At 40.9% G+C, this 25,634-nt stretch overlaps 1 protein-coding gene across 8 annotated transcripts in view; it reads left to right on the top strand.

Annotated features, from left to right (window-relative positions):
* pappa2 (pappalysin 2) overlaps positions 1-25,634 on the top strand; it is a 406,366-nt gene that overhangs the window by 235,925 nt on the left and 144,807 nt on the right. For all 8 annotated transcript variants that reach the window (XR_011357548.1, XM_069937526.1, XM_069937524.1 and 5 more), the window contains exons 10-12: positions 907-1,103; positions 14,424-14,573; positions 21,151-21,286. Coding sequence is in view for 7 of the 8 variants with exons in the window: in XM_069937526.1 (XP_069793627.1) it covers positions 907-1,103; positions 14,424-14,573; positions 21,151-21,286 (483 nt within the window). In the remaining variant the exon portion in view is untranslated. The remainder of the gene's footprint in view (positions 1-906; positions 1,104-14,423; positions 14,574-21,150; positions 21,287-25,634) is intronic.

Raw genomic sequence — 25,634 nt, 5'->3', positions numbered from 1 at the left:
TTTCAGCAAGTCAGCCAATAACTGTAGCTGACAGTTCTCGTGGTCCATTTCATAGCCACCCTTTGAGGTTTTCCATCTCATTTACTGTTTCAAGGCAAAGGCATTTGTTGTTTTTTGTTAAAGGGTCACTGTCTGCGTGGTGACGCGTTGGTGTGTGTCGTGGTCTTATGTAATGTCATAATGGTTCCATCTGATGACTCCAATCTCTGCACCCTATGATAATGGGCTCCAGTGTTCCAGTAGGTGAAATCAACACAAACCAGGGGCATTGCAGGAGTCACTATCTCGGAAGATCTTTCCTGGAACCAAGACACCAATGGCATCATGAAGATAGCCTCTACTTCCTCAGGAGTTTGCGGAGGAGCTCGTGGAGTTGTTCAAGTGAACCGGTACAGACTTGAAGGGCCGACGTGGCCTGTTTTCGTGCTGTAAACGGTTATGTGGTTATGTGGTGCCTAATCAGCTACAGAGTAGTCAGATCTGCTGTCTCTTGGATGAAGTAGGATCAAAAATAGAAAATTGAATAGGATGTAAGATTACATGGTATAGCTGGTGATTTACACCATCAAAGGAAAGCATTTAAAGTACATCTCCAATTTCCTTCATTAAATTTTATTGATCACCTTGAACTGAGGCACCAAAGATCCTTTGGCACCGAGAGGTGAAAGCAGTAATCCTTTCACATTGTTCTCAATTAGCATCAGCAAAATTATGTTCAGTTTTGTTTGATCTTTCTTTGGGTAATTTGGATGGGAATTTATCCAATGGTCTCTGCACTTCCTGTACAAGTGTAAGGTTGAATGGCCTCCCCTTTGTTTTTATATGTTCTTTGTTAAACGTGGTGGATTGAGCTATTGCTTGGATAAGTGTCGCAGATGAAATTCAAATAGGGCTTTTCTTCCCCAGGGGAACCCAGCCTCTGCTATGTGTATGATGGCGATGGAATCTGTGAGGACTGTGAGAAAACTTGGAGTAGTCGTGACTGTGGCTTCACCACACCCGAAGGCTTCACGGACCAATGGGCGACAGGGGCCTTTGCCTCCCACCAGGACAAGTCAAAGTGTCCAGTTCATGTGATCACAGGGCAACCTGACATAACAAAGGTAGGGCAAGAAAAAGGTTGACTCACCAGTTGCCTTGATGAATAATAAACTTAAAAGAAAGTTTATCCAAGCATGGGTCTCCTGAGTTTGTTATGGGATGGAATGCTGCATTGAAAAGATAAGTAAAATTTAATGAAGGCAGCAAGAGATTTGTTTCAAATGTTCTCCTTTGGCTTATTCAAGATCACACATCATCAATGAAATACTCTGAAACTTCTGTTTAACATTTCTTGGTGTTGTGATCAATCTGAAACATGAACTTATGATCTCCCTCAACTGACGCTGCCCAAATTTCCTCCAATGGCTGTTTTTATTTACTGCTCTACAATTTAATTGATCTGTTATTTCTAATTTAATATGTAAAGATTCTAATTAACTGTCATCCATTGAAATATAAAGCTTTTAGTCTGAGATGACTAAATGTGACTGTAGAATTAGTAGTGTAGAACCAGATGCAAAAATAAATATAAATATAGAAATAATACCATACATTTTGGCATATGTCGAGTTTTGTAACCCGAAAATATTTCTCAGAAAGGAGAAGGGATTGGGGGGGGGGGGGGGGTGTAAACTTATACACCAGATATACTTCTGCGACCTTAAAATCAGCTCAGTCGAAAATCATCCATTCAGCATATGTTGGTCCCTGAAAAGCCGATTTGACGAATATGTTGGCCCCTGATAAAAATAAAAACAAAAAGAAACCTGACTGCAACAGATTTTCACTGAAATGTATATTGAAAACAACAACACAATTAGAGCTTCTTCAAGATCATTATCATCAAGCAAAAAAAAATCCAAAAAACACTTTGAAATCACTCTTGATCTCATCGTCTGAGGCAAAGACGGCAGCAAGCACATCACTGTTTAAACAGTCATCATATGAGTCCCAGTCTGTATCTGATGGGGTGGTTTCAGCTTTGTCGTCAGTGTCCTACAATAAATCATCTTCCGTGCCCTCAATTGCACAAGAGATTATCTCAGTCTCTAGTTTAATTTTGCCATATGCCTCGAGCACGAAGCCAAACAGCTCATGAAATGATGCCACATGCATTATCTCACCTTTTATAAATGACTTTACTGCACTAACATCCATGTATTCCATTCGTCGTGCACACGGGTCTTTGAGTGACTTATACAAGCAGACGTCGTCGAGAAGTTGCAATACATTCGTCAACCCACCTGGGATAAATGTTATGTAGTGTTAATCTACTTTTAGTTTTCTGTTAAGTGGCTATGAGACATATCCCAGACCAGAAAACTTCATTCTTTACATAAACCATCTGCTCCATACATTGTCTATCCACAGTTTAACTCCATGTTCATTTGTCCAGTCTTTCTCATGTAAATGCACAAAAATACCTGAAAGGAATTTTAGTTTTGGTTTCATTTTGCATTTGAAGATACCATGGGTCTTAACTACGTCCCATCAGCTATGCATGATAACACCACGGTAAACTTAGTCTTTCATGGCCTATACTTCTCGTTTGCACAGTTTTCATACCTTTACATTCCATTGTTCTATTGTATATCATGTTGAAATTCATAGGCATTTCATCCATGTTGCTAATATTTGCCAATGCAAACTGTGGTTTCTGACAGTAACGAATAATAAACTGGTGAAAATTTACAACATTAAGATCAGGATCTTTTGGTAGCTTCTGAGCGATTTTTGTTTTAATACCAGATTTTTCCTGTTCATGAAATGGTTGCACCAGCTACTGTAGCTTCAAAGTCTTTACTGAAGTCTGGGTGTGACTTTGCCCACTGCAGTGCAAACATTCTCATTTATTTCAGGTGACTATGAAACCATCTTGCCTCTGTTCACATACCCATTCTGCAACATGATTTACTAACTCTGGCCATTAAGTGATTCCACTTCTTGTGGAACATTGCCTTTTTGGTATTTTTCTTGGTCGTCTCTTCCTCCCCTCCTCCCATCTCTTAACAACTTATATACATAAAATTTTCTTGCAGCAGTACAATTGTTCATTTTCTTGATCACGTTCAATTTGAAAATTGTGCATGGCATGATTTAGATGGGCCCTCCACGGTAGCAATCACCTCCAGCCAATGCCCAGCAGATCAATGTGCGCATCCAGCAAAGGGAATGTTGCAACTAACTGAGCATGCACTCTGGCAATCGACTAATACACTGGTCAATGGCCAATCGACATGCCGGTTAACTTGTCAGCCCAGGTAGCCAGAAAACTGGGGTTGACGTGGTCCGGATATACCATAAAATCAGGTTTGAAAAGGGGGGGGTTTGAATTGTACACCAAAATATATGGTAGATATAAATACATAGTTAAAGGAGGGATTTGAAATGCCTTTAACCAAGACTTGTGTGTGATTGACTGCTGATTGAACATAATGATGCCATTGCCTTGGCAGGATTATTCAAAGTATGGATGATCCTTTTGATGTCTGGTCAAGTTTCGGGGTCAATAAAATTTGGGTTGGAGTAGTTGAAATTGTGATCTAGTTTTCTCACTTCTCAGGGTGAGTCAAGAAGAATCTATTCAGAAATAGCTCATTCATATAACGTTTTGCCCATGGGAACAAAGGAAGCACAAACTTGTACAGTATTTTAATGGTCCAGTTTTGGAGTTTGCCAAACTTCTGTATGGATGATGGATTACCATCCTCCATGTCTTCAAGCTCTCTGAGCATGCTCGATGATTTCCTCTTATCATATAACTCTAGATTCTCCAAACAAAAGCAAAGTTATACTTCATCGTAAAATGTGTTTCTGATACCCTTAAACAAATGTCTGTAGTGTTGAAACATTACTGTATGAGCAGCTCAGAAAGCTCACATAACGTGCCGTTTTCAAACATTTGCCCTTTTATTTATCAGACCATATGTGATCAGATGTACAAATTTTAAAAAAAAACTTTTCCTTAGAGAGTGTAGCACCAGAGAATTTCACTGACAAATGCTTTATTCTAATGTTTTGTTCCAGCCAGGAAGAACCAGTTAATTTCTTTATTCACCCATGACCAAAGTCTCCCAATGGGTTTTCAATTCTGAGATGAAGGTGCAAACTTCTGGATGGGACAGTGGGAAGCACAGTTCAAATTTTGTTTTCTCCAGGGTTAAAGCATTGCACACTAGAAGACATGTGCTTAAGATGGGGAAAGAAGTTTAAGGGAGACAAACGTCAAATATTTCAGAGAGCAGTGGGAAACTGGAATGAGCTGCCAGAAATGGTGGTGGAAGTAGGCACAATAGTTAGTGCTTAAGAGGCTTCAAGGTGGATGCTGGAATATGAAAGGGACAGAGGGCTATCTATAAAGTGCAAGCAGCTGAGTTTAATCAGACTTGGACATCCTGTTCAGCAGACATGTGGACTGAAGGGTGTGCATCTGTGCTTAATTTTTCATAATGTTTAAACTATATGTTTAAACTAATGTACAAATTGAAACTACACACCATTTGGCCCATCAAGTCTGCTGTACCATTTAAAACATAGCTGATGTATTTGTCCTACCAACCCCATTCTCCTCCCTTCTTTCCATAACCTATCACACCTTCACTAATCAACAAATTCAAAGATTCACCACCTTCTGGCTGAAGAAATTTCTCCTTATCTGCTCCAAAGGGATGTCCTTTTATTCTCACAACTGCCTTCTGTGTCTGGTCCTGGACCCTCTCACTACTGGAAACATCTCCACTCTATTCAGTCCTTTCAACAATTGGTTGGTTTCAATGTGATCACCCTTCATCTTCAGTGAGTATAGGTCCATAATCCCTGTGATCATTCTTGTAAACCTCCTCTAGTCCATCTCCAATGCCAGCATATCCTTCCTTAGGTATGAGGCTAAAAGCTGTTCTCAATACTCCAAATGTGGTCTAACCAGTACCTTATAAAGGTTCAACATTACATCTTGGTTTAATATGCTAGTCCTCTAGAAATGAATGCTTTCATTACTACTGACTAAATCTGAAAGTTAACTTTTATGGAAGATTCCCAAGTCCCTTTGGACCCCAGCTTTCTGAATTCTCTCTCCATTTAGAAAATAGTCTACTTTTTTAATCCTTCTTCAAAAGTGTGTGACCATACACTGCCCCCCAATGTATGCCATCTCTCACTTCTTTGCCCATTATCTTAACCTACCCAAGTCACTCTGCAAGTCCCTCTTACTCACCCCTTCCACCCATCATCATATGATTTGTTAACTTAGCCACAAAGCCAATAATTCAGTCATCCAAATCATTTTCATGCAGTGCGAAAAGTGGCAGACCCACCATCAACCTCTGTGGAACATGAGCAGTTATCAGAAGCCAGTTAGAAAAGGTCTCCTTTAATCCCTCCTTTTGCCCTTTGTGAGTCACCTAATCTAACCACACAAGTCCTTTCACCGTAATACTATGATTTCCTAATTTGTTTAATAGCCTATTGTGCATCACCTTGTCAAAGTCCTTCTGAAAATCCAGGTAAACAAGCAGGACAAAGAAGTCAGTGAAGATTATCAATTAAAGAACTCCAACAGCTTTGGACAGTTGAGCACAATCCATGTTTGTAGCTTTCATGAGAGAGAAATTGTCAAACTTGTAATAGCCACCAGTGGCTTCACTAGGGTTGGTGTCACAGTGCAGTAACTCGTGCTGTCATCCCTGCCCCCGACAGTCCTCCTCCAGTATCAGACCATACAGAATCCTTAATGTTTTTTGTACTAAAGTTATTCGTAAATCGTAATTTCTGTATATCACTGAATGTAGTGGCTAGAGTAGTGAGATAAACAATTAGCAAAATTAAAATTACACCTTTAAATTATAATATCATATGCACAGCCTAAATTCATTTACATAGTTTCATGTGGTTAAAGTGAAAATCTGGTAAGAAAACAAGAGAATTCAAAATAAAAAAACATTTACGAACTACATCAAAACTATATTGATTTTAACATTAAACTTTATTGATACATGAGATACATCAATGGATTAAGTTTGCATAATCAATAATGGCCCAAATATAGAACATAGACAAATGCATATGGAAATATAGTCGTAAATGAAATAATACCTTAAAAATAAACAGGAACAAATACACAAGCATTTCAGCACTTAGTGAACACCTCAACTAAATCTGAACTTTACTTTCCTAGCCTTCAAAGCTGCAACTTGTGAATCACTTTATTAAAATCAATGCCTTTTGCCAACTTGCTTTCAATTGATAATATTTCAAGATCAGAATGTCTTGACTGTCCCATGGTGGATCACAAATAGTTTTTTTTAAATACAAGTTTCAGCTCTGAAAACATCCTCTCACATGAAGCTACAGATACACAGATTGTCAAATAATTTTAGGCTTAGTGAAAGGGTTTGGAGAGATTCTACAAAGTCTCATTCAGCTATGAATGTCAAAACATCTAATGTTGCCCAATCTTTGGCTTCTTTCAAATCAATTTCTGCTGCTTTCAGGTGCCTTCTCAGCTTTGCTATTTCTACGAAAAACTCACTCTCAGATACCTTATCAATTTTGGAATGGACACCTTTATATTTTCTTCAGTGGCAGATATGAGACTCTTCGCTTGAAGAGCCTCAGACATGGCTGCTACTTCCTTGATGGCTCTTGATCTGATCTGGAGTTAAGAATGAAAGCAATCAATGCACTCAAGCATCCCCCTCTTATTATCTTCTTGCAGAGCGAGTCCAGCATCACTTACCTGCTCCCCTGCTATCCTCTTCTTCAAACTGACTCTTCTCTACTGGAATTCCATATTCATCTGATTTTAAAAGCGCCTGTTTAATTGCATGCTCCACTAAGAGACAGCGCTCCTTGTGCAAAAAACATCTTAAGCCTCTAGCTTTGCCACCACCTTATTAAGAGTAAAGCAGGTACTGTTGTGCAAGATTAACTTCCTGAAGTACACACACCAGAAGTGCAGGTAGCACAGAAAAGTGAAATCACAGACAGCAGACAAAGACCTCATGCTGCTCCTCTTGTATCCAAATGTTCATGTGGATCAGAGAGCTTCAATCACTGCCACAAACTTATTGAACTTTTTAAACTGTCTTAACTGCGTCATGATGAGCACACCAGGGTGTCATTGATAGCCTTTTCACTGACACTCTAGTATGGTCAATTAACACATCCCAAAGAAAGAAAACGTTGTCTCAAGAGTTCCAAAAAGGTCAAACAATGCATTTTCAGGAAAGCGTGCTGACTGCAAAAGTTAAGCGAATAGTTCACACATCCAATAAAAATAGCTTTCTTGTTCTTTCCCTTAAGAAGGGCTTGTACGTCTCCATGAATTCCAGCCACAGTGGCAGCATTATCATACTTTGAGCATGTCCAGTCCATCACTTTCAAGTCTTTAAGAAAATCAGAACTGGGGTCAGCCACATTTTTTCCCCTTTCAAGGGAAAAATCCTAGAAATGTCTTTCACTTCAGCTTTCCTATTGTTGAATTTTTTTTTCCCCATATCTAATCACTTTGGATATCTGATCAGTATGTGATGTCAGGTGTGCTGTCAAATATGATCTCAAAGTACTTTGCAGACATTGTCCATGACAAGCTTCTCCTTCACATGATTTGCCAGGGCACTTATAAACAGAGTTTTTGGTGCAAAATAAGAGGCTGATACTTGAAGTCTGAAAGTGCTCCGCTTTAATCTCATGAAGTGTTCTTTTAGCACAACCATATTTTGATAGGATCTTAACCAACTCAAGAAAGTTACATAGCAACAGGAGTAGGCCAAAAAAATGGCCCATCGAGTCTGCTCCGCCATTCAATACGATCATGGCTGATCTAATTTATAACCTAACTCCACCGACCTGCCTTCTCCCCACATCCCCCAATTCCTCAATCATGTAAAAATTTATCTAACCGAATAAAGTTCCCTTTATTCAATGAAGATTTATCTTCCTTGTGGCTATGGAATGCCAGATTCTGCTTGGCAAGAAACAGTGAATATGAATACTAACAACAAAATTGTGTTTTTTTTTTAAATCTTTCTCCATTGAATTACATTATTACTTATAACATTATTAGTAACCGAGTTGAAGCTTTTTTTTTTAAAAAAAATTTCTCCTTTTCATTTCCTTACTACATCCTTAAAAGTTATTGATATTGGTTCAAAATACTAATTACCACAATATTGCAGCTAAAACACTCAAATTTGACCAAAGGAGCAATTATGAAAACAACAGCAGCAACAAAAACAACAGCGTGTGCTTGTAGTGCGTGCAGATGAAACCACGTGATTCGAAGCATCATTGTAATTGGGTAATAATGACAACTGACCGGTGCACATTAGAAGGTTCAATAAAGTAAATTAGCATAGAGTTTTACCCTTATAGGTATATTGATACATGCAAGCTGGGCTTAAGAGAAATGATTTTGTTGTTATAACTACAAGGACATTTTTATGAAATTATACATTTCTGCCGAATCACTGCACAAAAATATTATAGGCGGTCATTTTGATGTCACCCCCTCTGATAGTGTCACCCAGTGCAGTCCACATCCTCCCAAACCCTCAGTGACACCCATGATAGCCATGAAGCTTGGTGGCTCTCTGCAACGAAATCATCAGTTATCACTGTTACAAATCAGAAACAAAGGTGATGTGGTTTTGAACTGAACCGAGTGGTGCTTAAACTGCTCTTGAAGAAATCACCAAAGTAATGATGGGGTGGGAGCAGATCAGAAAAATAGGTAATAGTCTGGTTAAATGGAAACTTGGTTCTTTACATCAAAATTATAATGTGGCCACTTTGCACAGACAACATGAATTTCCTTTCCCAGATGGAATTTTGTGTTCACTTTTGGTTACCATCCTAACCATATATAACAATTACAGCACAGAAACAGACCAGTTCGGCCCTTCTAGTCAATGCCAAACACCTTCTCCCACCTAGTCCCATTGACCCACACCCAGCCCATAACCTTCCATTACCTCTCTTGTCAATATACCTATTCAACTTTTCCTTAAATATTAAAATCATGCCCGCATCTACCACTTTGGCCATAAACTCATTCCACACTCCCTTCACCCTCTGAGTGAAGAAATTTCCCCTCATTTTACTCCTATACTTTTTTCCCCTTCAATCTAAATCCATGTCCTCTTGATTGAATTTCCACCACTCTCAATGGAAAAAGCTTATCTACATTTACTCTCTCTCCTACTAATAATTTTAAATACCTCTATCAAATCACCTCTCAATCTTCTATGCTCCAGAGAATAAAGTCCTAGCCTGTTTAACCTTTCCCTGCAACTCAAACCCTTAAAACCCACGCAACATTCTTGTAAATCTTCTCTGCACTCTCTAGTTTGTTGAGATCCTTCAGCAACCAAAACTGCACGCAATATTCCAAATTTGGCCTTCTCAATGTCTTATACAACTTCATTGAGACATCCTAACTTCTGTACTCAATACATTGATTTATGAAGGCCAACATACCAAAAGCTTTCTTCACCACCCTATCTCCATGTAACTCTCCACTTACCAGAATTCCTAAATCCTTTTATTCTACTGCACTCATCAACTTAACATGCTGATTATTCCCATCGCACATCAGTATTAAACTCCATCTGCCATCTTTCTGCCCACTCTTAACTGGGCTACAACCCATTGCAAGCTTTGAAAACCCTCCTCACTCTCCACTACATCACCAATCTTTGTATCACCTGCATCCAGATCATTAATATACATGACAAACAACAATGGACCCAGTACAGATCCCTGAGGCATTTTTCTAGTCACCAGCTTCCAATTTGGCAAACAATCTCCCATCCAACCCTAGTTGAATCCATTCCACTACTTCAACATTAATATCTAATGATTGAACCTTTCTAACTAACCTCTTATACTGGACCTCATCAAAGCCCTTAGATCCATATAGACAATATCCACAGCCTTACCTTTGTCAACCTTCTTAGTAACCTCCTCAAAAAATTTTATAAGATTTGTTAATCATGACCTACCACGCATAAAACTACATTGACTACTCCTAATCAGTCCCTGCCTATCTAAATAATTGTATATTCCATCCTAAGAATGCTCTCCATTAATTTACCTATCACTGACGACAGACCTCACAGGCCTATAATCACCCAGTTTACCAGAGCCTTTCTGAAAAAAACAGTGGAACAACACAAACTACCCTCCAATCCTCCTGCACCTCCATCATGGCTAATTACATATTAAATATTTTTGTCAGAGCCTCTGCTATTTCTACACTAACCTCCCTCAAGGACCTGGTGATTTGTCCACCTTTATTCTCTAAAATAGCCAGTACTACCTCCTCATTAATCTGTATATTTTTTCATGGCCTCAATACTAGTCTTCCTTACTTCACCTGATTCAATATACTTTTCCTTAGTTAACACCGAAGAAAATAAATCATTTAAAATTTACCCCATCTCTTTTGACTGCTCACATAGCTACCCCTCTGATTCTCAAGGGGCCCAATTTTATCCCTCACTATTCTTTTAGTTTTAATATACCTGAAGAAACCCTTTGGATTTATTTTTACCTTGCCTGCCAAAGGGGCCTCGTATCTCCTTTTATACTTTCTAATTTAATTCTTAAGATTTTTGTGCACTTTATATATGAGATAGACAACAGACTCGCCAAGGCAAATAGCGCCTTTGGAAGACTACACAAAAGAGTCTGGAAAAACAACCAACTGAAAAACCTCACAAAGATAAGCGTATACAGAGCCGTTGTCATACCCACACTCCTGTTCGGCTCCGAATCATGGGTCCTCTACCGGCACCACCTACGGCTCCTAGAACGCTTCCACCAGCGTTGTCTCCGCTCCATCCTCAACATCCATTGGAGCGCTCACACCCCTAACGTCGAGGTACTCGAGATGGCAGAGGTCGACAGCATCGAGTCCACGCTGCTGAAGATCCAGCTGCGCTGGATGGGTCACGTCTCCAGAATGGAGGACCATCGCCTTCCCAAGATCGTATTATATGGCGAGCTCTCCACTGGCCACCGTGACAGAGGTGCACCAAAGAAAAGGTACAAGGACTGCCTAAAGAAATCTCTTGGTGCCTGCCACATTGACCACCGCCAGTGGGCTGATAACGCCTCAAACCGTGCATCTTGGCGCCTCACAGTTTGGCGGGCAGCAGCCTCCTTTGAAGAAGACCGCAGAGCCTACCTCACTGACAAAAGGCAAAGGAGGAAAAACCCAACACCCAACCCCAACCAACCAATTTTCCCTTGCAACCGCTGCAATCGTGTCTGCCTGTCCCGCATCGGACTGGTCAGCCACAAACGAGCCTGCAGCTGACGTGGACTTTTTACCCCCTCCATAAATCTTCGTCCGCGAAGCCAAGCCAAAGATATATAAAAATCTATTTATTTATTTGTTTGTTTGTTTATTCTTCAGCATCTCATTTATTCCCTGCTGTCTATACCTATTTACACATCCCTCTTCCCCCAAAGCAAATTCCCAATATCCCTTGAAAACTAAGGTTCCTTATATTATCTAACCTTTCTAACATACCAATCCTGAACTCTCAAAAATTTCCCTTTGAATATGCTCCATTTTTCTGTTGCATCCAATCAAGAAACTCAACCTTAGGCCCAGCCCCATCCTTCACTATAATTAACCTAAAACTAATAGTATTATGATCACTAGACACAAAGTGTTCCCCAACACAAACCTCTGTCACCTGACCTATCTTGTTCTCTAATAGGAGATCCAATACCAGCCCCTCTCTAGTCAGTTCTTCTAAGTATTGATTTTTTTTTTAAACTTTCCTGAACACATTTGATAAACTCCAACCCATCCAGCCCTTTTACAGTATGGGTATCCTAGTATGCTATCTCCTTACAAACTTGCTGCTCTAATTCCCTCTGTCCATTAGGGGGGGGTCTATGCTTTCAGGTTTTCATACCTTTTCCTTTCTTCACTTCCACTTAAATAGCCTCACTGAATGAGCCCTCCATAGCACCGCTGTAATGTTTTCTCTAACAAGCAATGCCACTCCCCCACCTTTTATCCACCCATGTTCTATCACGTCTAAGACAACTAAATCCTGGAATATTTTGCTGCCATTCATGCCCCTCCTGCAACCAAGTTCCACTGATGGCTACAATATCATATTTCCATGTGTCATTCTATGCTCTAAGCTCATCCACCTTTCTTACAATGCTCCTTGCATTGAAATATATACACAAGAGAAAATCCCCGACATTCACTCCTTTAATTACCATCTACTTTTACTACCTCTTCCTCTTCATTAATTTTAACAATCTAATTACTCTCTCCACATCTAGTTGTCCTTGTACCCTAATCTCAATATTCTCATTCTGATTTCCATCTCACTACCAAACTAGTTTAAACCCTCCTCAAATCGAGCAAACCTTCCTGCCTGCCAGGATATTGGCCCCCCTCCAGTTCAAGTGCAGCCCGTCAGACCTTCCCCAGAAGAGTTCCCAATGATCCACAAATCTGAACCTCTGCCCCCTGCACAAAGTCTTTATCTATGCATTCATTAATCACATCTTCCTATTCCTACCCTCTCTAGTGCATGACACAACCCCAAGGTTGCCACCCTTGAGGTCCTGCTTTTTAACTTCCCTAACTCCCTATATTCTTCCTTCAGGTCCTCAATCTATACCATTGGTCCTCACATGGACCATGACATCTGGCTGTTCGCCCTCCCCCTCCAGAATGCTGTGCACTTTATCAGAAACATCCCTGACCTTAGCTTGTGGGAGGCAACATACCAACTGGAAGCCTTGATCATATCCAGCAAACCCCCTATCAGCTTGTCTAACCAAGGAGTCCCCAATCACTATCATTCTCCTCTTCTCCATCCACCCACCCCTTCCCTTCTGAGATAGGGGATCAGCCTCTACACTGGAGACATGACCACCTTGTAGGTCCCCATCAACAGTATCTAAAATGGTGTACCTTTTGCTGATGGGAATGGCCACAAGGAACTCTGCACTGTCTGCATCTTCACCTTCCCTCTCCTGACAGTCACCCAGCTACTGCCTTCTGAATTATAGGGATGACCACCTTCCTGACACTCCTGTCTGCAACTACTTCTGCCTCCCTGATCTGCAGTTCCCTAACTCGGGATGCACCTTCTGCAGGTGTAATCATCAGGGACAAGTACATTGTCCCAGATTTCCCCCATTCCACAACCAGAGCAACCCAATGCCCTAGCTGATTCCATTATCTAACTTTAATTAAAGGATTAATCTACCTCACCTGGCCTTACCTCTCTCATAGGAAGCAAGCTAGCTCTTTCTCAGTCTCTGCTCACCAAAGCCTCTAAGCTCCACTGGGTCACTCCTTTAGCTACCCCTCCTTTTACTGGTCCCTGCCAATTAACTCAATTACCCAATTACTTGCTCTCACAAATCAACTCTTAATTGGCTTAACTCTTTGCCTTTCTCGCCCTTTTTAGACCTTCCAAATCACTGGTACTCACCAATCACTTGTCCCACCTCTGAATCCAACTTGACTGTGAATGAAATGAAATGATCCTGCAGGAAAGATGTTTTTAAGCTGGAGAGGGAGCTGAAAAGATTTACGAGAATGTTGTCAGGACATGATGGCCTGAGCAGGGGCATATCTAGGGTTTGGCAGGCATGGCACGTGCCTGAGACCCCATTTGAAGTAACACTTGAAGACCCCCACACCCCCAATCAGAGCCACTGCTACCATCCCGGACATACAAGGAGCACATATCTGTTTCTTCTACGCTCGGTACACTAATCCTCCTTCCTCGTCCTAGTGTTTGCTGTAAACTTATACAATGCCAAATACAACATAGTAACTACCAAGGCCAGCTCTCATGAGACCTCCTTGTTGCCGTTTATTTTTATGCATTGGCCACCCATCATGTGCACTATTTTGCGTGGATACACTCCTGGGCTTGAGTGATAGGGAGAGGTTGAGCAGGCTAGGGCTTTATTCCTTAGAGTACAGGAAGATGAGGGGTGATCTTATTAGATGTATAAATTCATGAGAGGACTAGATTGAGTGAACACACAGTCTTTTGCCTGGAGTAGGCAAATCAGTAACCAGAGGATGATGGCTTAAGGAGAGGGGGAAGAAATATAACAGGAACTGGAGGGGTAACTTTTTTTGCATAGGTGTATGGAATGGGCTGCTGGAGGAGGTGGTTGAGGCAGGTACTACTGCAATGTTTGAAAAAACAATTAGACAAATGCATGGATAGGATGGGCTCAGAGGAACATGGCCAAACACTAATATTTGATCAGCAAGAGCAAGTTGGGCCAAAGGGCCTGTTTCCATGCTTTGATTCCATGATAATTGGGCTTTCTTGTTGTATGAACCACATTTGTAACAGTTGACCACTGTGACTCTCCAGGCTTGTCAGACAGAGTTTCTGGATGAGACTGCTGGGCTCTCCCAGTATGCCTGGTTTCCATGCACTGCTTCCTTCTACACTACAGATGTCCAAGACTTCAGCAAATCTTCAGACTCTGGCATGGATGATGAAGACCAAATCTGGATGAAGGTAAGGTATTATGTTTTTCTTTTAAGTATGCTTCCTCATTATTGAGCATTATTTGTCATTAAATTTGATCTGAGGAAATATGAAACATTAGCCCTAGTTTAATAATTTAACAGCATGAAATTCTGTATTGCCCATTTGCCATTTTTTATTTCTCATATAACCAAAAGCTGTTCAATAAAATATGGTTGTATATTCAACATAATTTCCATTGTATGCTGTAACTTTCAGGCATATTTTAACCACACCTCCCCCACCCCAACCCAGTTATTTCTGTGGATGGATTAAACAATTCAATGAGTTCTCCCCAGAGGTCCTGTGATCAGCATTCCTAAGCAATCTAACTTTTCCTATTCCCCACCCAGGACTAAACAACGAATTAGATCTATGTGTTTCATCCTGCAGTGAAGTCCACACTGTACAATATATTGAACAAATAAGCTTCCTCTGCTATACTTAAACAGGAAAGTATATTGAACCAATATGAACCTTCCATGCCACGTATCCTACTTGAATTCACAGCAGTGTATCCTTCTTTGAGCAGAATTAAATCAACACCATCAGTTCTTTAATTTACCCTGCTCAGATCATGTGTTCATCAACAGGAATTATTCTGCAATGTATTCTACAGTAAACAATCCATTGAACAGGCAATATTTCCTGCTATTAATTGTGTATTGATCTAATTTTGTTTTGGGAGAGGGGGGCCCAGAGAGATGGGCGCAGTGTGGGAGAGTGGAGCCCAGGGAGAAGGGTGCAGTATGGGAGAGTGGAGCCCAGGGAGAAGGGTGCAATATGGGAGAGAAGGGTGCAGGATGATGGCCAGAGTGAAGGAGAGAGGGGCACAGTGTGGGAAAGAGGGGACCAAGGAGATGGGCACAGTGAGGGAAGAGGGGTGCAGGGAGATGGGTGCGGTGAGGAAGGGAGGGCCCATGGAGATGGGCTTGGTGAGGGAGAGAGGCAAACTGAGAGATGGGTGCAGTGTGAGAGAGAGGAGTCTAGGGAAATGGGTGAAGAGTGGGAGAGAGGAACCTAGGGAGATGGGCACAGTGTGGGAGAGAGTGGCGCAGGGAGATGGGTGCAGTGTGGAAGAAAGCGGTGAGGGAGATGGGTGCAGTGATGGAGCAAGGGCCCTAAGGAGATGGGTGTAACTTGGGAACAAACAGCAATGAGGAAGCATACAGGAGGGGGATAGATCAACTCGTTGAATGGTGTCATGATAACAACCATGTGCTCAATGTCAGCAAAACCAAGGAAATGATTGTGGAAGTCGAGGACACGATCAAGTCCTCATTGGGGGCTCAGTAGCGGAGAAAGTGAAGAACTTCAAATTCTTGGGGGTCAACATCTCCATGGATCTGTCCTGGAGCTTCCATGTTGATGCAACCACAAAGAAGACTGACCAGCGGCTATACTTTGTGAGGTGTTTGAAGAGATATGGTGTGTCGCCGAAGACTTAAAAACTTTTACTGGTGTACTGTGCTGACTATTCCAGCTGGTGCATCACTGTCTGGTGTGGAGGTGCCAATGTTCAGGACAAGAAAAAACTCCAGAGGGTTGTTAACTTGGCCTGTGACATCAGGGGAACCAGACTTCATTCCATCGAGGACATCTACAAGAGGCAATGTCATAAGAAAGCAGCCTCTATCCTCAAAGAGCCCCAACACCTCAAGTCATGCTATCTTCACTCTGCTACAATCAGGAAAAAGATATAGGAGCCTAAAGATGAGCATGCAGTGGCACAACTACAGCTTCTTTCCTGCTTCCATCAGATTCCTGAATCATCAATGAACCAAAGACATTGCCTTACTTTGATTGTATAACTATAGAACAAAGCAACATAGAAAGAGGCCCCTTCGGCTCTTTTAGTCTGTCTTAAACCAATTTTCTTCCCTAGTCCTACTGATTTGCATCCAGTCCATAACCATCCATACATCTTCCATCTATGTCCCTGTCCAAATACTTCTTAAATGTTAAAATTGAGCCCACATTTACCACCTTAGCTGAAAGGAGGTTCTTCACTCCCCTCACTCTCTGTGCAAATAAATTCCCGCTCATGTTCCCCCTATATTTTCCCCCTTTCACTCTTAACCCATGTCCTCTGGTTTGTGTATCACCTAACCAGAGTGAAAAAAGCCTATCTACATTTAGTCTGTTGATCCCCCTCAGAATTTTAAAGACCTCTTACAAATCTTCCCTCATTCTTCTATGCTCCAGAGAATAATGTCCTAACCTGTTTAACCTTTCCCTGTAACTCAGTTCCTGAAGTCCGGGCAACATCCTAGTTAATCTTATCTGCACTCTTTCTATCTTATTAATGGCTTTCCTATAGTTAGTTGATCAAAACTGCACACAATACTCCAAATTTGGCTTCACTGATGTCTTATACAACCTTACCATAACATCGCAACTCCTGTACTCAATACTTTGATTTATGAAAGCCAATATTCCAAGAGTTCTCATTACAGCCCTATTCACCTGTGACATCACTTTCAGGGAATTATGTATCTATTCCCAGATCCCTCTGTTCTACTGTACTCCTCAGTACCCTACTGTTCGTTGTGTAGGTCCTTTCTTGGTTTGTCCTTCCAAAATGTAACACCTCACACTTGTCTGCATTAAATTCCATCTGCAACTTTCAGCCTATTTTTCCAGTTGGTCCAGATCCCTCTGCAAGTTTTGAAAACCTTCGCTGACCACAACACCTTTAATCTTAGTCACCTGCAAACTTGCTGATCCATTTTATCACATTATCATCCAGATCATTGATATAGATGACAAATAATAATGGTCCCAGCACTAATCACTGAGGCACACTACTGTTCACAGGCCTCCACTACCTTCTGGCTTCCCCCGTCCAGCCATTGTTGAATCCAATTCACTACTTTACCATGAATACCAAGCGTCTGAATCTTCCTGACTAACTTCACACATGAGATATTGTCAAAGGCCTTATGAAAGACCATGTAGATAGCATTCACAGACTTCTTATTCAACTTTCCTGGTAACCACCTTGAAAACCTCTAGAAGATTGGTTAAACATGACCTATCATGCACACAGCCTTGTTGATTATCCCTTATCAGTTTCTGGCTATCCGATCTCTTAGACAACCTTCCAATAACTTACCTACTACTGCCATCAGAATAACTGGCCTATAATTTCCAGGGTTACTTATGGAGTCATTTTTTTAAACAATGGAACAACATGAGTTACCCTCCAATCCTTAAGGTCACACCCGTGATTAAGGACATTTTAAATATTTCTTCCAGAGCCCCTGAAATTTCTACACTAGCCTCCCTCAAGGTCCGAGAGAATATCTTGTCATGCCCTAGGGATTTATCCACCTATATTTGCTTTAAGACAACAAGCACTTTCTCCTCTTTAATTTGTATAGGTTCCATGACCTCTCTGCTTGTTTTCCTTATTTTGCGAGACTCTGTGCCAGTTTCCTGATTGAATACTGCTGAAAAAAAAACATAATTTAGGATCTCCCCATCTCTTTTGGCTCCATAAAAAGTTGACTCTGATCTTCAAGGAGACCAATTTTGTCCCTTATTATCCTTTTGCTCTTAATATACCTGTATAAACCCTTAGGACTTTCCTTCACATTGACTGCCAAAGCAACCTCATGTCTTCTTTTAGCCTGTACTGTCAAAATTTCACTTTTGATGGTCTTCCACTTACCTCGCACATCCTTGCCTGAAAGCAACTTATGCCAATCCACACATTCTTTCTCATTTTCTCAAAATTGGCCTTTCCTCAATTTAGAATCTCAATCCAAGGCCCAGACCTGTCCTTCTCTCTAATTAACTTGAAACTCATGGCCTTATGATCACTAGACCTAAAATGTTCTCCTATACCTATACCTAATTCTGTCATCTGTCCTGACTCATTCCCTAAAATGAGATTCCAGTATTGCATCTCTATAGTTGGTACCTCTATATATTGATTTAGAAAATTTTCCTGAACACATTTGAAACACTCCAAGTCATCCAGCACTTTTTACCGGAGTAACACAAGCAAATCTTCCCACAAGAATATTAGTTCCACTCCAGTTCAGATACAAACTATCTCATTGGAACAGGTCCCATCCTCCCTGGAAGAGAGAAAAACCTGAAGCCCTCCTTCCTACACCAACTCCTTAGCCATTTCGGACACTGGCACCAGGGAGGCAATATGCCATCCAGGATACTTGATCTCTTCCACAGTACCCCTTACTATAGAATCCCTTATAACTACAGCTTGCCTCTTCTCCTCCCTTCCCTCTTAGCCACAGGACCAGACTCCATGCCAGAGATCTGATCACCGTGGCTTATGCCACAGTAGGTCATCCTCCCCCAAATTATCCAAATGATATAATTGTTATTGAGAGGAATGACCACAGGGGTGCTCTGCACTGCCTGTCTGTTCCCTTTCCCTCTCCGGACAGTCACCCATCTACCCTACTCCTGCATCCTAGGTGTGATTGTGTCCTGACAATCACCCCCTCTGCCTCCTGAATGATTCGGAGTTCATCCAACTCCAGCTCCAAGTTTTTAAGTTGGCTTGTCAGGAGCTGCAACTTGATGCCCTTTTCGTGCATTATTTTAATTTATTTTTGTATGGTGGTTTAAATGAATGTTTGCACTGTTACGCTGCCGCAAAACAACAAATTTTGTGACTCGTTCATGATAATAAATTGTGATTCTGAGAGAGGACCCCAAGGAGATTGTTGTAGCTAGAGCCAGGGGGTCCCAGGGAGATTGGTATAGCTTGAGTCAGAGGGCCCCAGGGAGAGTGAAGAACATGGGAAAGAAGGGCCTGGAGAGATTCAGGGAGCGTGGGTAAGAATGGCTTGGGAGATTTTGGAGGAAGGTGCAAAAGTGATGAGCATAGGGAGATTGGAAGAAAGTTCAGGGGTGAGAGGCATGGGGATATTGTTGAAACAGGAGAGAAAGGGGCATAGGGAAATTAGGTAATTGCAGATCCACAGTCCAGGGAATCCCATATACTCCATTGCTCAGGACTGCTTGTGCTGTGAAATTGGAAATAGAATTTCTGGGCTCTCTTTATGTTTAATTAAAGTGGTTTTATGGCATCTCACAATTTACAAATTTTGATTGTAAATAGAACAGTTCCCACAAACATAAACAAAACTCTTTAAAGCAGAGTGATAGAAAGTATTGGAAGCTACAGGCCTTGACTCATTGGGGAAATTGCTGGAGCTTCTTTTATGGGTTAAATTGCAATGATATGAGCTGAGGTCAACATGGTTTTCTGGGGTCAAAGAGAGTTGAAGATAATGAAAGCAGATTGTGCATGTGGGCAAAATATTAGCCAACTTTGTATCAGCATGTGTGAAGTCAGCCATAATGGCTGGAAAAAAAAAAGTGAAAGCTACTTCAGATTGTAAAATGTCGATGCTGTGTGCACATCACTGAAACCAAACGTCTTGGTGCAGTCGCAGTGAAGAAGGCAATTTGTATACTGACGTGCTTAGCAAGTGGATTTTAGTACAGAAGCAAAGATATTTTGCTATAATTATTCAGGGTGTGATCCATCCTAGTGTACTATGTGCAGTTTTGGTCTCATGTTCATATATAACCATTCACGGAGCAGAAACAGGCCATGTCGGCCTTTCAAGTCCGCACCTGTTCAATAGAACAATTCCACTAGCTCAAACTTCCCGCTCTCTACCAATAACCCTCCAACCAACCCCCCCCCCCCCCCCCACCCCACCTCCATGTACAAATCCAACCTTCTCTGAAATGACAGAAGGGACCGTGCTGCAACTATCTCATTCAGAAGATCATTCCATGCTGCCACCACTCGCTGAGTGAAAAAAGCCACCTCTAATATTTCTCCTAAAGTGTTGAACAAAGGATTTTTATAACATGGAGAGATTTGAGGACTGGTTGGACTACATTGTGTAGAAATTTGGTAAATGTGGTTGCATTCTTTAGAGTTTGGAAGAATGAAAGGAGATCTGATTGAAATTTTAAAAATTCTTAGATCAAGAGACAGAGTGAATGGAAGGTTGGGTGACTGATATGAAGGGTACCAGGATGGCATGCAGGGCTGAAGTGAGCAACCTGTGAGGTGTCTTGAATGATGAGTAACAGGATGGTATACAGGACTGAAGTGAAGTTCCTGTGGGGTATCTGGAACCAGGAGGTTACAGGTGGCTTGCAGACTCAAGTGAGGAGCCAGGGAAGTGAAGGCAAAGCCACTGAATATAATCTCAGAAGTGCATGCTTTTTGGATATAATGGAATTCAATGGTCTGAGAGAGTTCAGAGGTAGGGAATTGAAATAGAGGATCAACTGTGATCGTAGCAAACAGCAGAGCAGGCCTACTCCTGATTTTGTGTTAATATGTTTCTAAGCTTATATATGTTACTGAGCTTATATTTATTAATGTTGAATCATATTGAGTTCTGTTTGAAGGTTTTGTCCAGAATGGCAAATACAACAGATGCCCAGAGTATATATAGGTTTAAATCTCCCACTTTAAAACCTTGCTTTGTTCTGACTGAAATTATTTTAAAACATTTTTGATATTTCAAATGCTGCTCTTTCTATTTTGCTTTTTAAAACTTAGGTTTTCTTTGATCTACCCGGTGTGGCCAGATCGATTCTGATTTATTTATCTGCAGATGGTACAACACTATTTGATCAACAGCGTAAATTAATTCAAGTCCTGCTCACAGACACCAATGGATATAACCACAGTCTGGGTACGTATGCTTTTGCCATCTCTCTACACTTTGTATTGCCTTGGATTTTGTCGTAAACCTAAACATCAGTTGTTTTTATTTAACTTCCTGAAGGTCAAAAAAAAACCTGTTTGGCAAAATAAAAATAAAATGAAACAGCAAGATGACGAAGAGTCAAGGTCAGGTCATTTTAAGGAAAGGTGGAGATCTGACTGTTGAGGAGAAAGAATTTCACTACTAATACCAGGGTAATGCTTCAGAAGAGTTTATTAGAGCGAGATATCTCGGAGAGCAAACCCTGTAACAGCCAGGGCTCAGCTCTGAACTACACAGTTGTACAGCTCGAATTTATACAGTGAAGTAAACAACTTAGTTTGTAAAGTCATCAGAATGGGTTCCAATGATATTAAGGAGTTGATCACATCCCGGGAAGTGAAGGTTGTTTCAAGAACATAATGTGGTTAAAGTATTTATTAGAAAACAAAGAAAGTTATCCAGAGATATTCTTTAGCAGACTTAAATGTTATCTGGAGTTATTCTTTTGCAAGCTTCACCCGGGACCAGAGGATCTTGCAGTTTCCCCCTTGCTGACTCATTCCATTCTCACAGACAACTTTTACATCATGCCACTAACCCCTTAACAATTACTCTGCCCTCTACAGTATCCTTCCATTTTGCAAACTTCTTCCACACTGACAAACTGGAAATGTTACAGAAGGAAAAAAACTTATGACAGGATCTGAAAATGTTACAGGTGGATTTTCCTGGGGTGTCAATAGGGACATTCAAAAGGCTGAGATGGGCACATAGATGCAAGAATAATGGAGGATTTTTGGTGTGAGAGAGGGGAAAATTAGATTGATGTGAAGTGGGTTTACATAAGTCGACCCCACATTATGGGCTGAAGGGCCAGCACTGTGCTGTCATGTTCCGTAGCAGTGATTTTCAAACTACCTCCCCAAATTCACATTGCAGTTTACGCTATCCCTATTCCATAGGTGCTCTGTGATTAGTAAGGGATTGTTTAAGGTGGATGTGAGTGGGAAGAAAAAGGTTTGAAAATCACTGTTTTTAATCGTACCTTATTGACTCTTTATGTGCACGGTTTTGTAACTCCAAAGGATATGGCCCAATGACAACTTTTCTCAAGCAAAATATTTCAGTAATAATTTAGTCTAGAGCAGTGATTCTCAACCTTCCCTTCCTACTCACATTTCACCTTAAGCAATCCCTTACTAATCATAGAGCACAGATGGCATAGGGGGTTGGGGGGGTGGGGGGTGCAGTTTGAAAACCACTGTTCTATAGGATCAAATAGGGAATGTGGAAAGAAAACCTTATAAATTAAAACAAAGCAAACAAGAAATGTTTGCATCAATTGGTTCTGTGAAGGAGCAAATCTCAGGACCATGGACACGTAAAAGGAAGGTGAATGTCATAGAATCGGAAGGTGACTGAATTTTTTCATTCAGTGTGATTCAAGAGGGAGAGGGAGTAAATGGCAATAATGTAAGGAATGTTCCAAGTATGTGGAGTTGTGGAACTTAACTCAAGTTGATGCATAGCAAAAATCAGTGATAAAGTGACAAATCTCCAGAATCTGAATAATTCCACTCAACTCATTTATGAGAAATGGGTAAAATGGGAGTGATAATTTTTTTAAAAATGGAAATTGAGTCTTTAATTGAAAAATAAAGGTGCAAATGCCACTCTGTTATTTCAGGATGGCAGAGAAGAAAAAGAAGAAAAAAAAACAGTTGCTTTTAGAGAGCTGCTGTAATTAATCACAGCAATCTCTTATAAGCTAACATTCCCACTATTTTGAGGCCCTGGTAGCTCTTGGCTGGGTTGGGCACATGACAACTTTTGTATGCTGTACATCAGATTTCTGAATCAGATACTCTATTCTGAATTCTGTCAAGGGATTAGCCCAGGTGAATAGAGGGGGAAAAAAATCAAGGGTGCATTCAAATCTTCCTTAAAGAAACACAACACCTCGGCAGATTTCTGGGAATTCCTGCCATCAAAACCACTTCAAGTGGAGAGAAAACATTTTGGCTATTGTTGAGCACCTGAAGGCCATGCATGAAGAGGTGCCATAGAAGTCCTGTGTTTGTCGCAAGAGGAGTGCTCCCCATCTGTGGAACTGTCTGCTCTTCACAGGTCACCCTCATTAAGCTCCTCAGTGCACTGACGCAGAGAGGCAATGTCTTCTTCAATCCTCAGAGGAAGAGGAGGAGGAGGGAAGGGAAGACTTCATCTGTGTGACTGAAACTTCAACAAGTGTACGTTGATGAGAGTTAGTGTGGCTACATGAAGAAAGAGTAATAGCAGGTAAACTGTGGATATTATCTGTGGAGGCTCTGACAGAAGACTTGGCGAAGATTAAGGCGCATGGAATTGGAGTGAATCTTCTAATACTCATTGTCAAGTAACAAACAGAATGGGAGAAGGAGAACATCATCCGATTCATGTGGTAGGACAAATGGAATTTTCCATGGGGTTCACACTGTTTATCACAAAGTACGACAATGATTTGGAGTCATCGAGTTTAAAACACAGAAACAGACCCAACTCACCCATTATAAACAACCTGCCCTCCTGTGATCTAATCCCACATCCACATTAGGCCCAGACCTCTCCAATCACCTCCCATCATAGAATCACCTAAAATCATTTCTCAATCCCACCTCCCTCACCTTATACTGATGCTCTCTTAGAGTCTTCAACTCTAGGAAGCTGTCACTATTCACATTATCTTTATCCTTAATGATCTTGTGGAACTCAACAAGATCCTCTCCCAACCTCTTGCACTTTGAAGAAAGGATAAAGGAATACAGGTTCTCCCTGGCTTACGACTGTAATTCAGACCAAAAGATAGGTCATATGTCGGAATTGCGTACTTACGTTGTTAGTTGGTACATGCGCAGTAGGTTCGTGAATTGGATTTCGCTTGACACGTGCAAGAGTTAAGCATCCTAACGATATTGAATTTACGCCCTTAACTCTTATGGATGCGCCAACCAAATTCCAATATGTGAACCGCGCATGTGCCAACTGAAGACTCGTGCATCTGCACAGGTATCGAGGTGGCTGTACCCTGCCCATGGACCCTTGGATGCCGACTAACAAGGTAAATACACACATTTTGGCTTTTTACGTGCCCTGTATCCCTGTTATAGTTTGTCAAATACAACATAAACTGTGTAAGTTTTATAATTTTAAACAAATTTTTGGTAATATTTGCAGATGGAGCTAGTCGGGGAGTACTTGTATGTGAAATTTGCTGATTAAACTTAGCAAGGAAATGATGCAATGAAATGGATTTGAGAATGCACACAGACATGTTACAATGAGTGGGAAATGTAAGATCATCCATTTTGAATTCAAAAAGCACATGTATCTATTGATTTAAAGACAAGAAATTGGGGTGGAACAGGATAACAAAATTATTCAATAGAATTGTACTCTAGTTTTAGTCTTTGCAGGAGTCACAGGTTTCAATTTCTTGGAATAAGGTGAGTATGGAAGACACATTACCTTTTCCTTCCGAGGGATGCTGTGAGACCAGATGAGTTTCTCCAACATATTTGTGTAAGACAATTGACCCCAGAATATGCAGATCTTCTTGTTTAATTCTCAACAGTTACACAACTGAGATTTATCTTCCTGAAATGGGTCACTGTGCAAACCCTGATATTATTTGCCTTATTATCTCTTTCATCTGACCATTATTCCTTTTGTGATTTAATTTTTCTGATCATGCACACTTTTTTCTCCTTTCCCTGCTTTACCTTAAGAGTGGTTATCTATATCTATAGACCTTTTTACATGGAGAAGCTGCCTTATTCCCCAACTCCCAATCTATGTAAAAGGGAAATCTGAAAGGTGGGTTCAATGTACATGCTGATGAGTCCTTTTACATAGGGATCCAGCTTCCCAGGGTAAAAGGGGCAGGGTGTGATTCACAACAGCACCACCCTGTGCTGTGATGTAGAACATTCATGCCAGGAAGTGAATCACTTTTATTATGATTTCGACTGAGTCCATGATCATTGATATGTGTTAGGAGTAGCTGCAAAAAATCACTTGCATTTTTAAAACGCTTTGCTTGACCTCTTATCGCCCATTGCCCATGACCGATGCCCATTGGTGGAGAAATTCATGTCATTGTTTATTTTCTCTATAAACTTGATTTCACTTCTCTTTGGGGGCATCCTTGCAGATGAACATCTTTCATTTATTCCTCACCTTGAGCAGAAAGGATATTTGAGTGCCACATTGTGACCCAACATGTGTCCAATTTGAGTGTGTAGTGTTCTGTTTTCATTCTTACTTCAATGTTTGTTGAGCTAAATGTAACAATAAA

This window comes from Narcine bancroftii, chromosome 5, assembly GCF_036971445.1.
Source record: "Narcine bancroftii isolate sNarBan1 chromosome 5, sNarBan1.hap1, whole genome shotgun sequence".
Classification (NCBI taxonomy): domain Eukaryota; kingdom Metazoa; phylum Chordata; class Chondrichthyes; order Torpediniformes; family Narcinidae; genus Narcine; species Narcine bancroftii.
The sequence above is the reverse complement of the archived record's forward strand: the minus strand, read 5'-3'. Positions and strand labels throughout refer to the sequence as shown.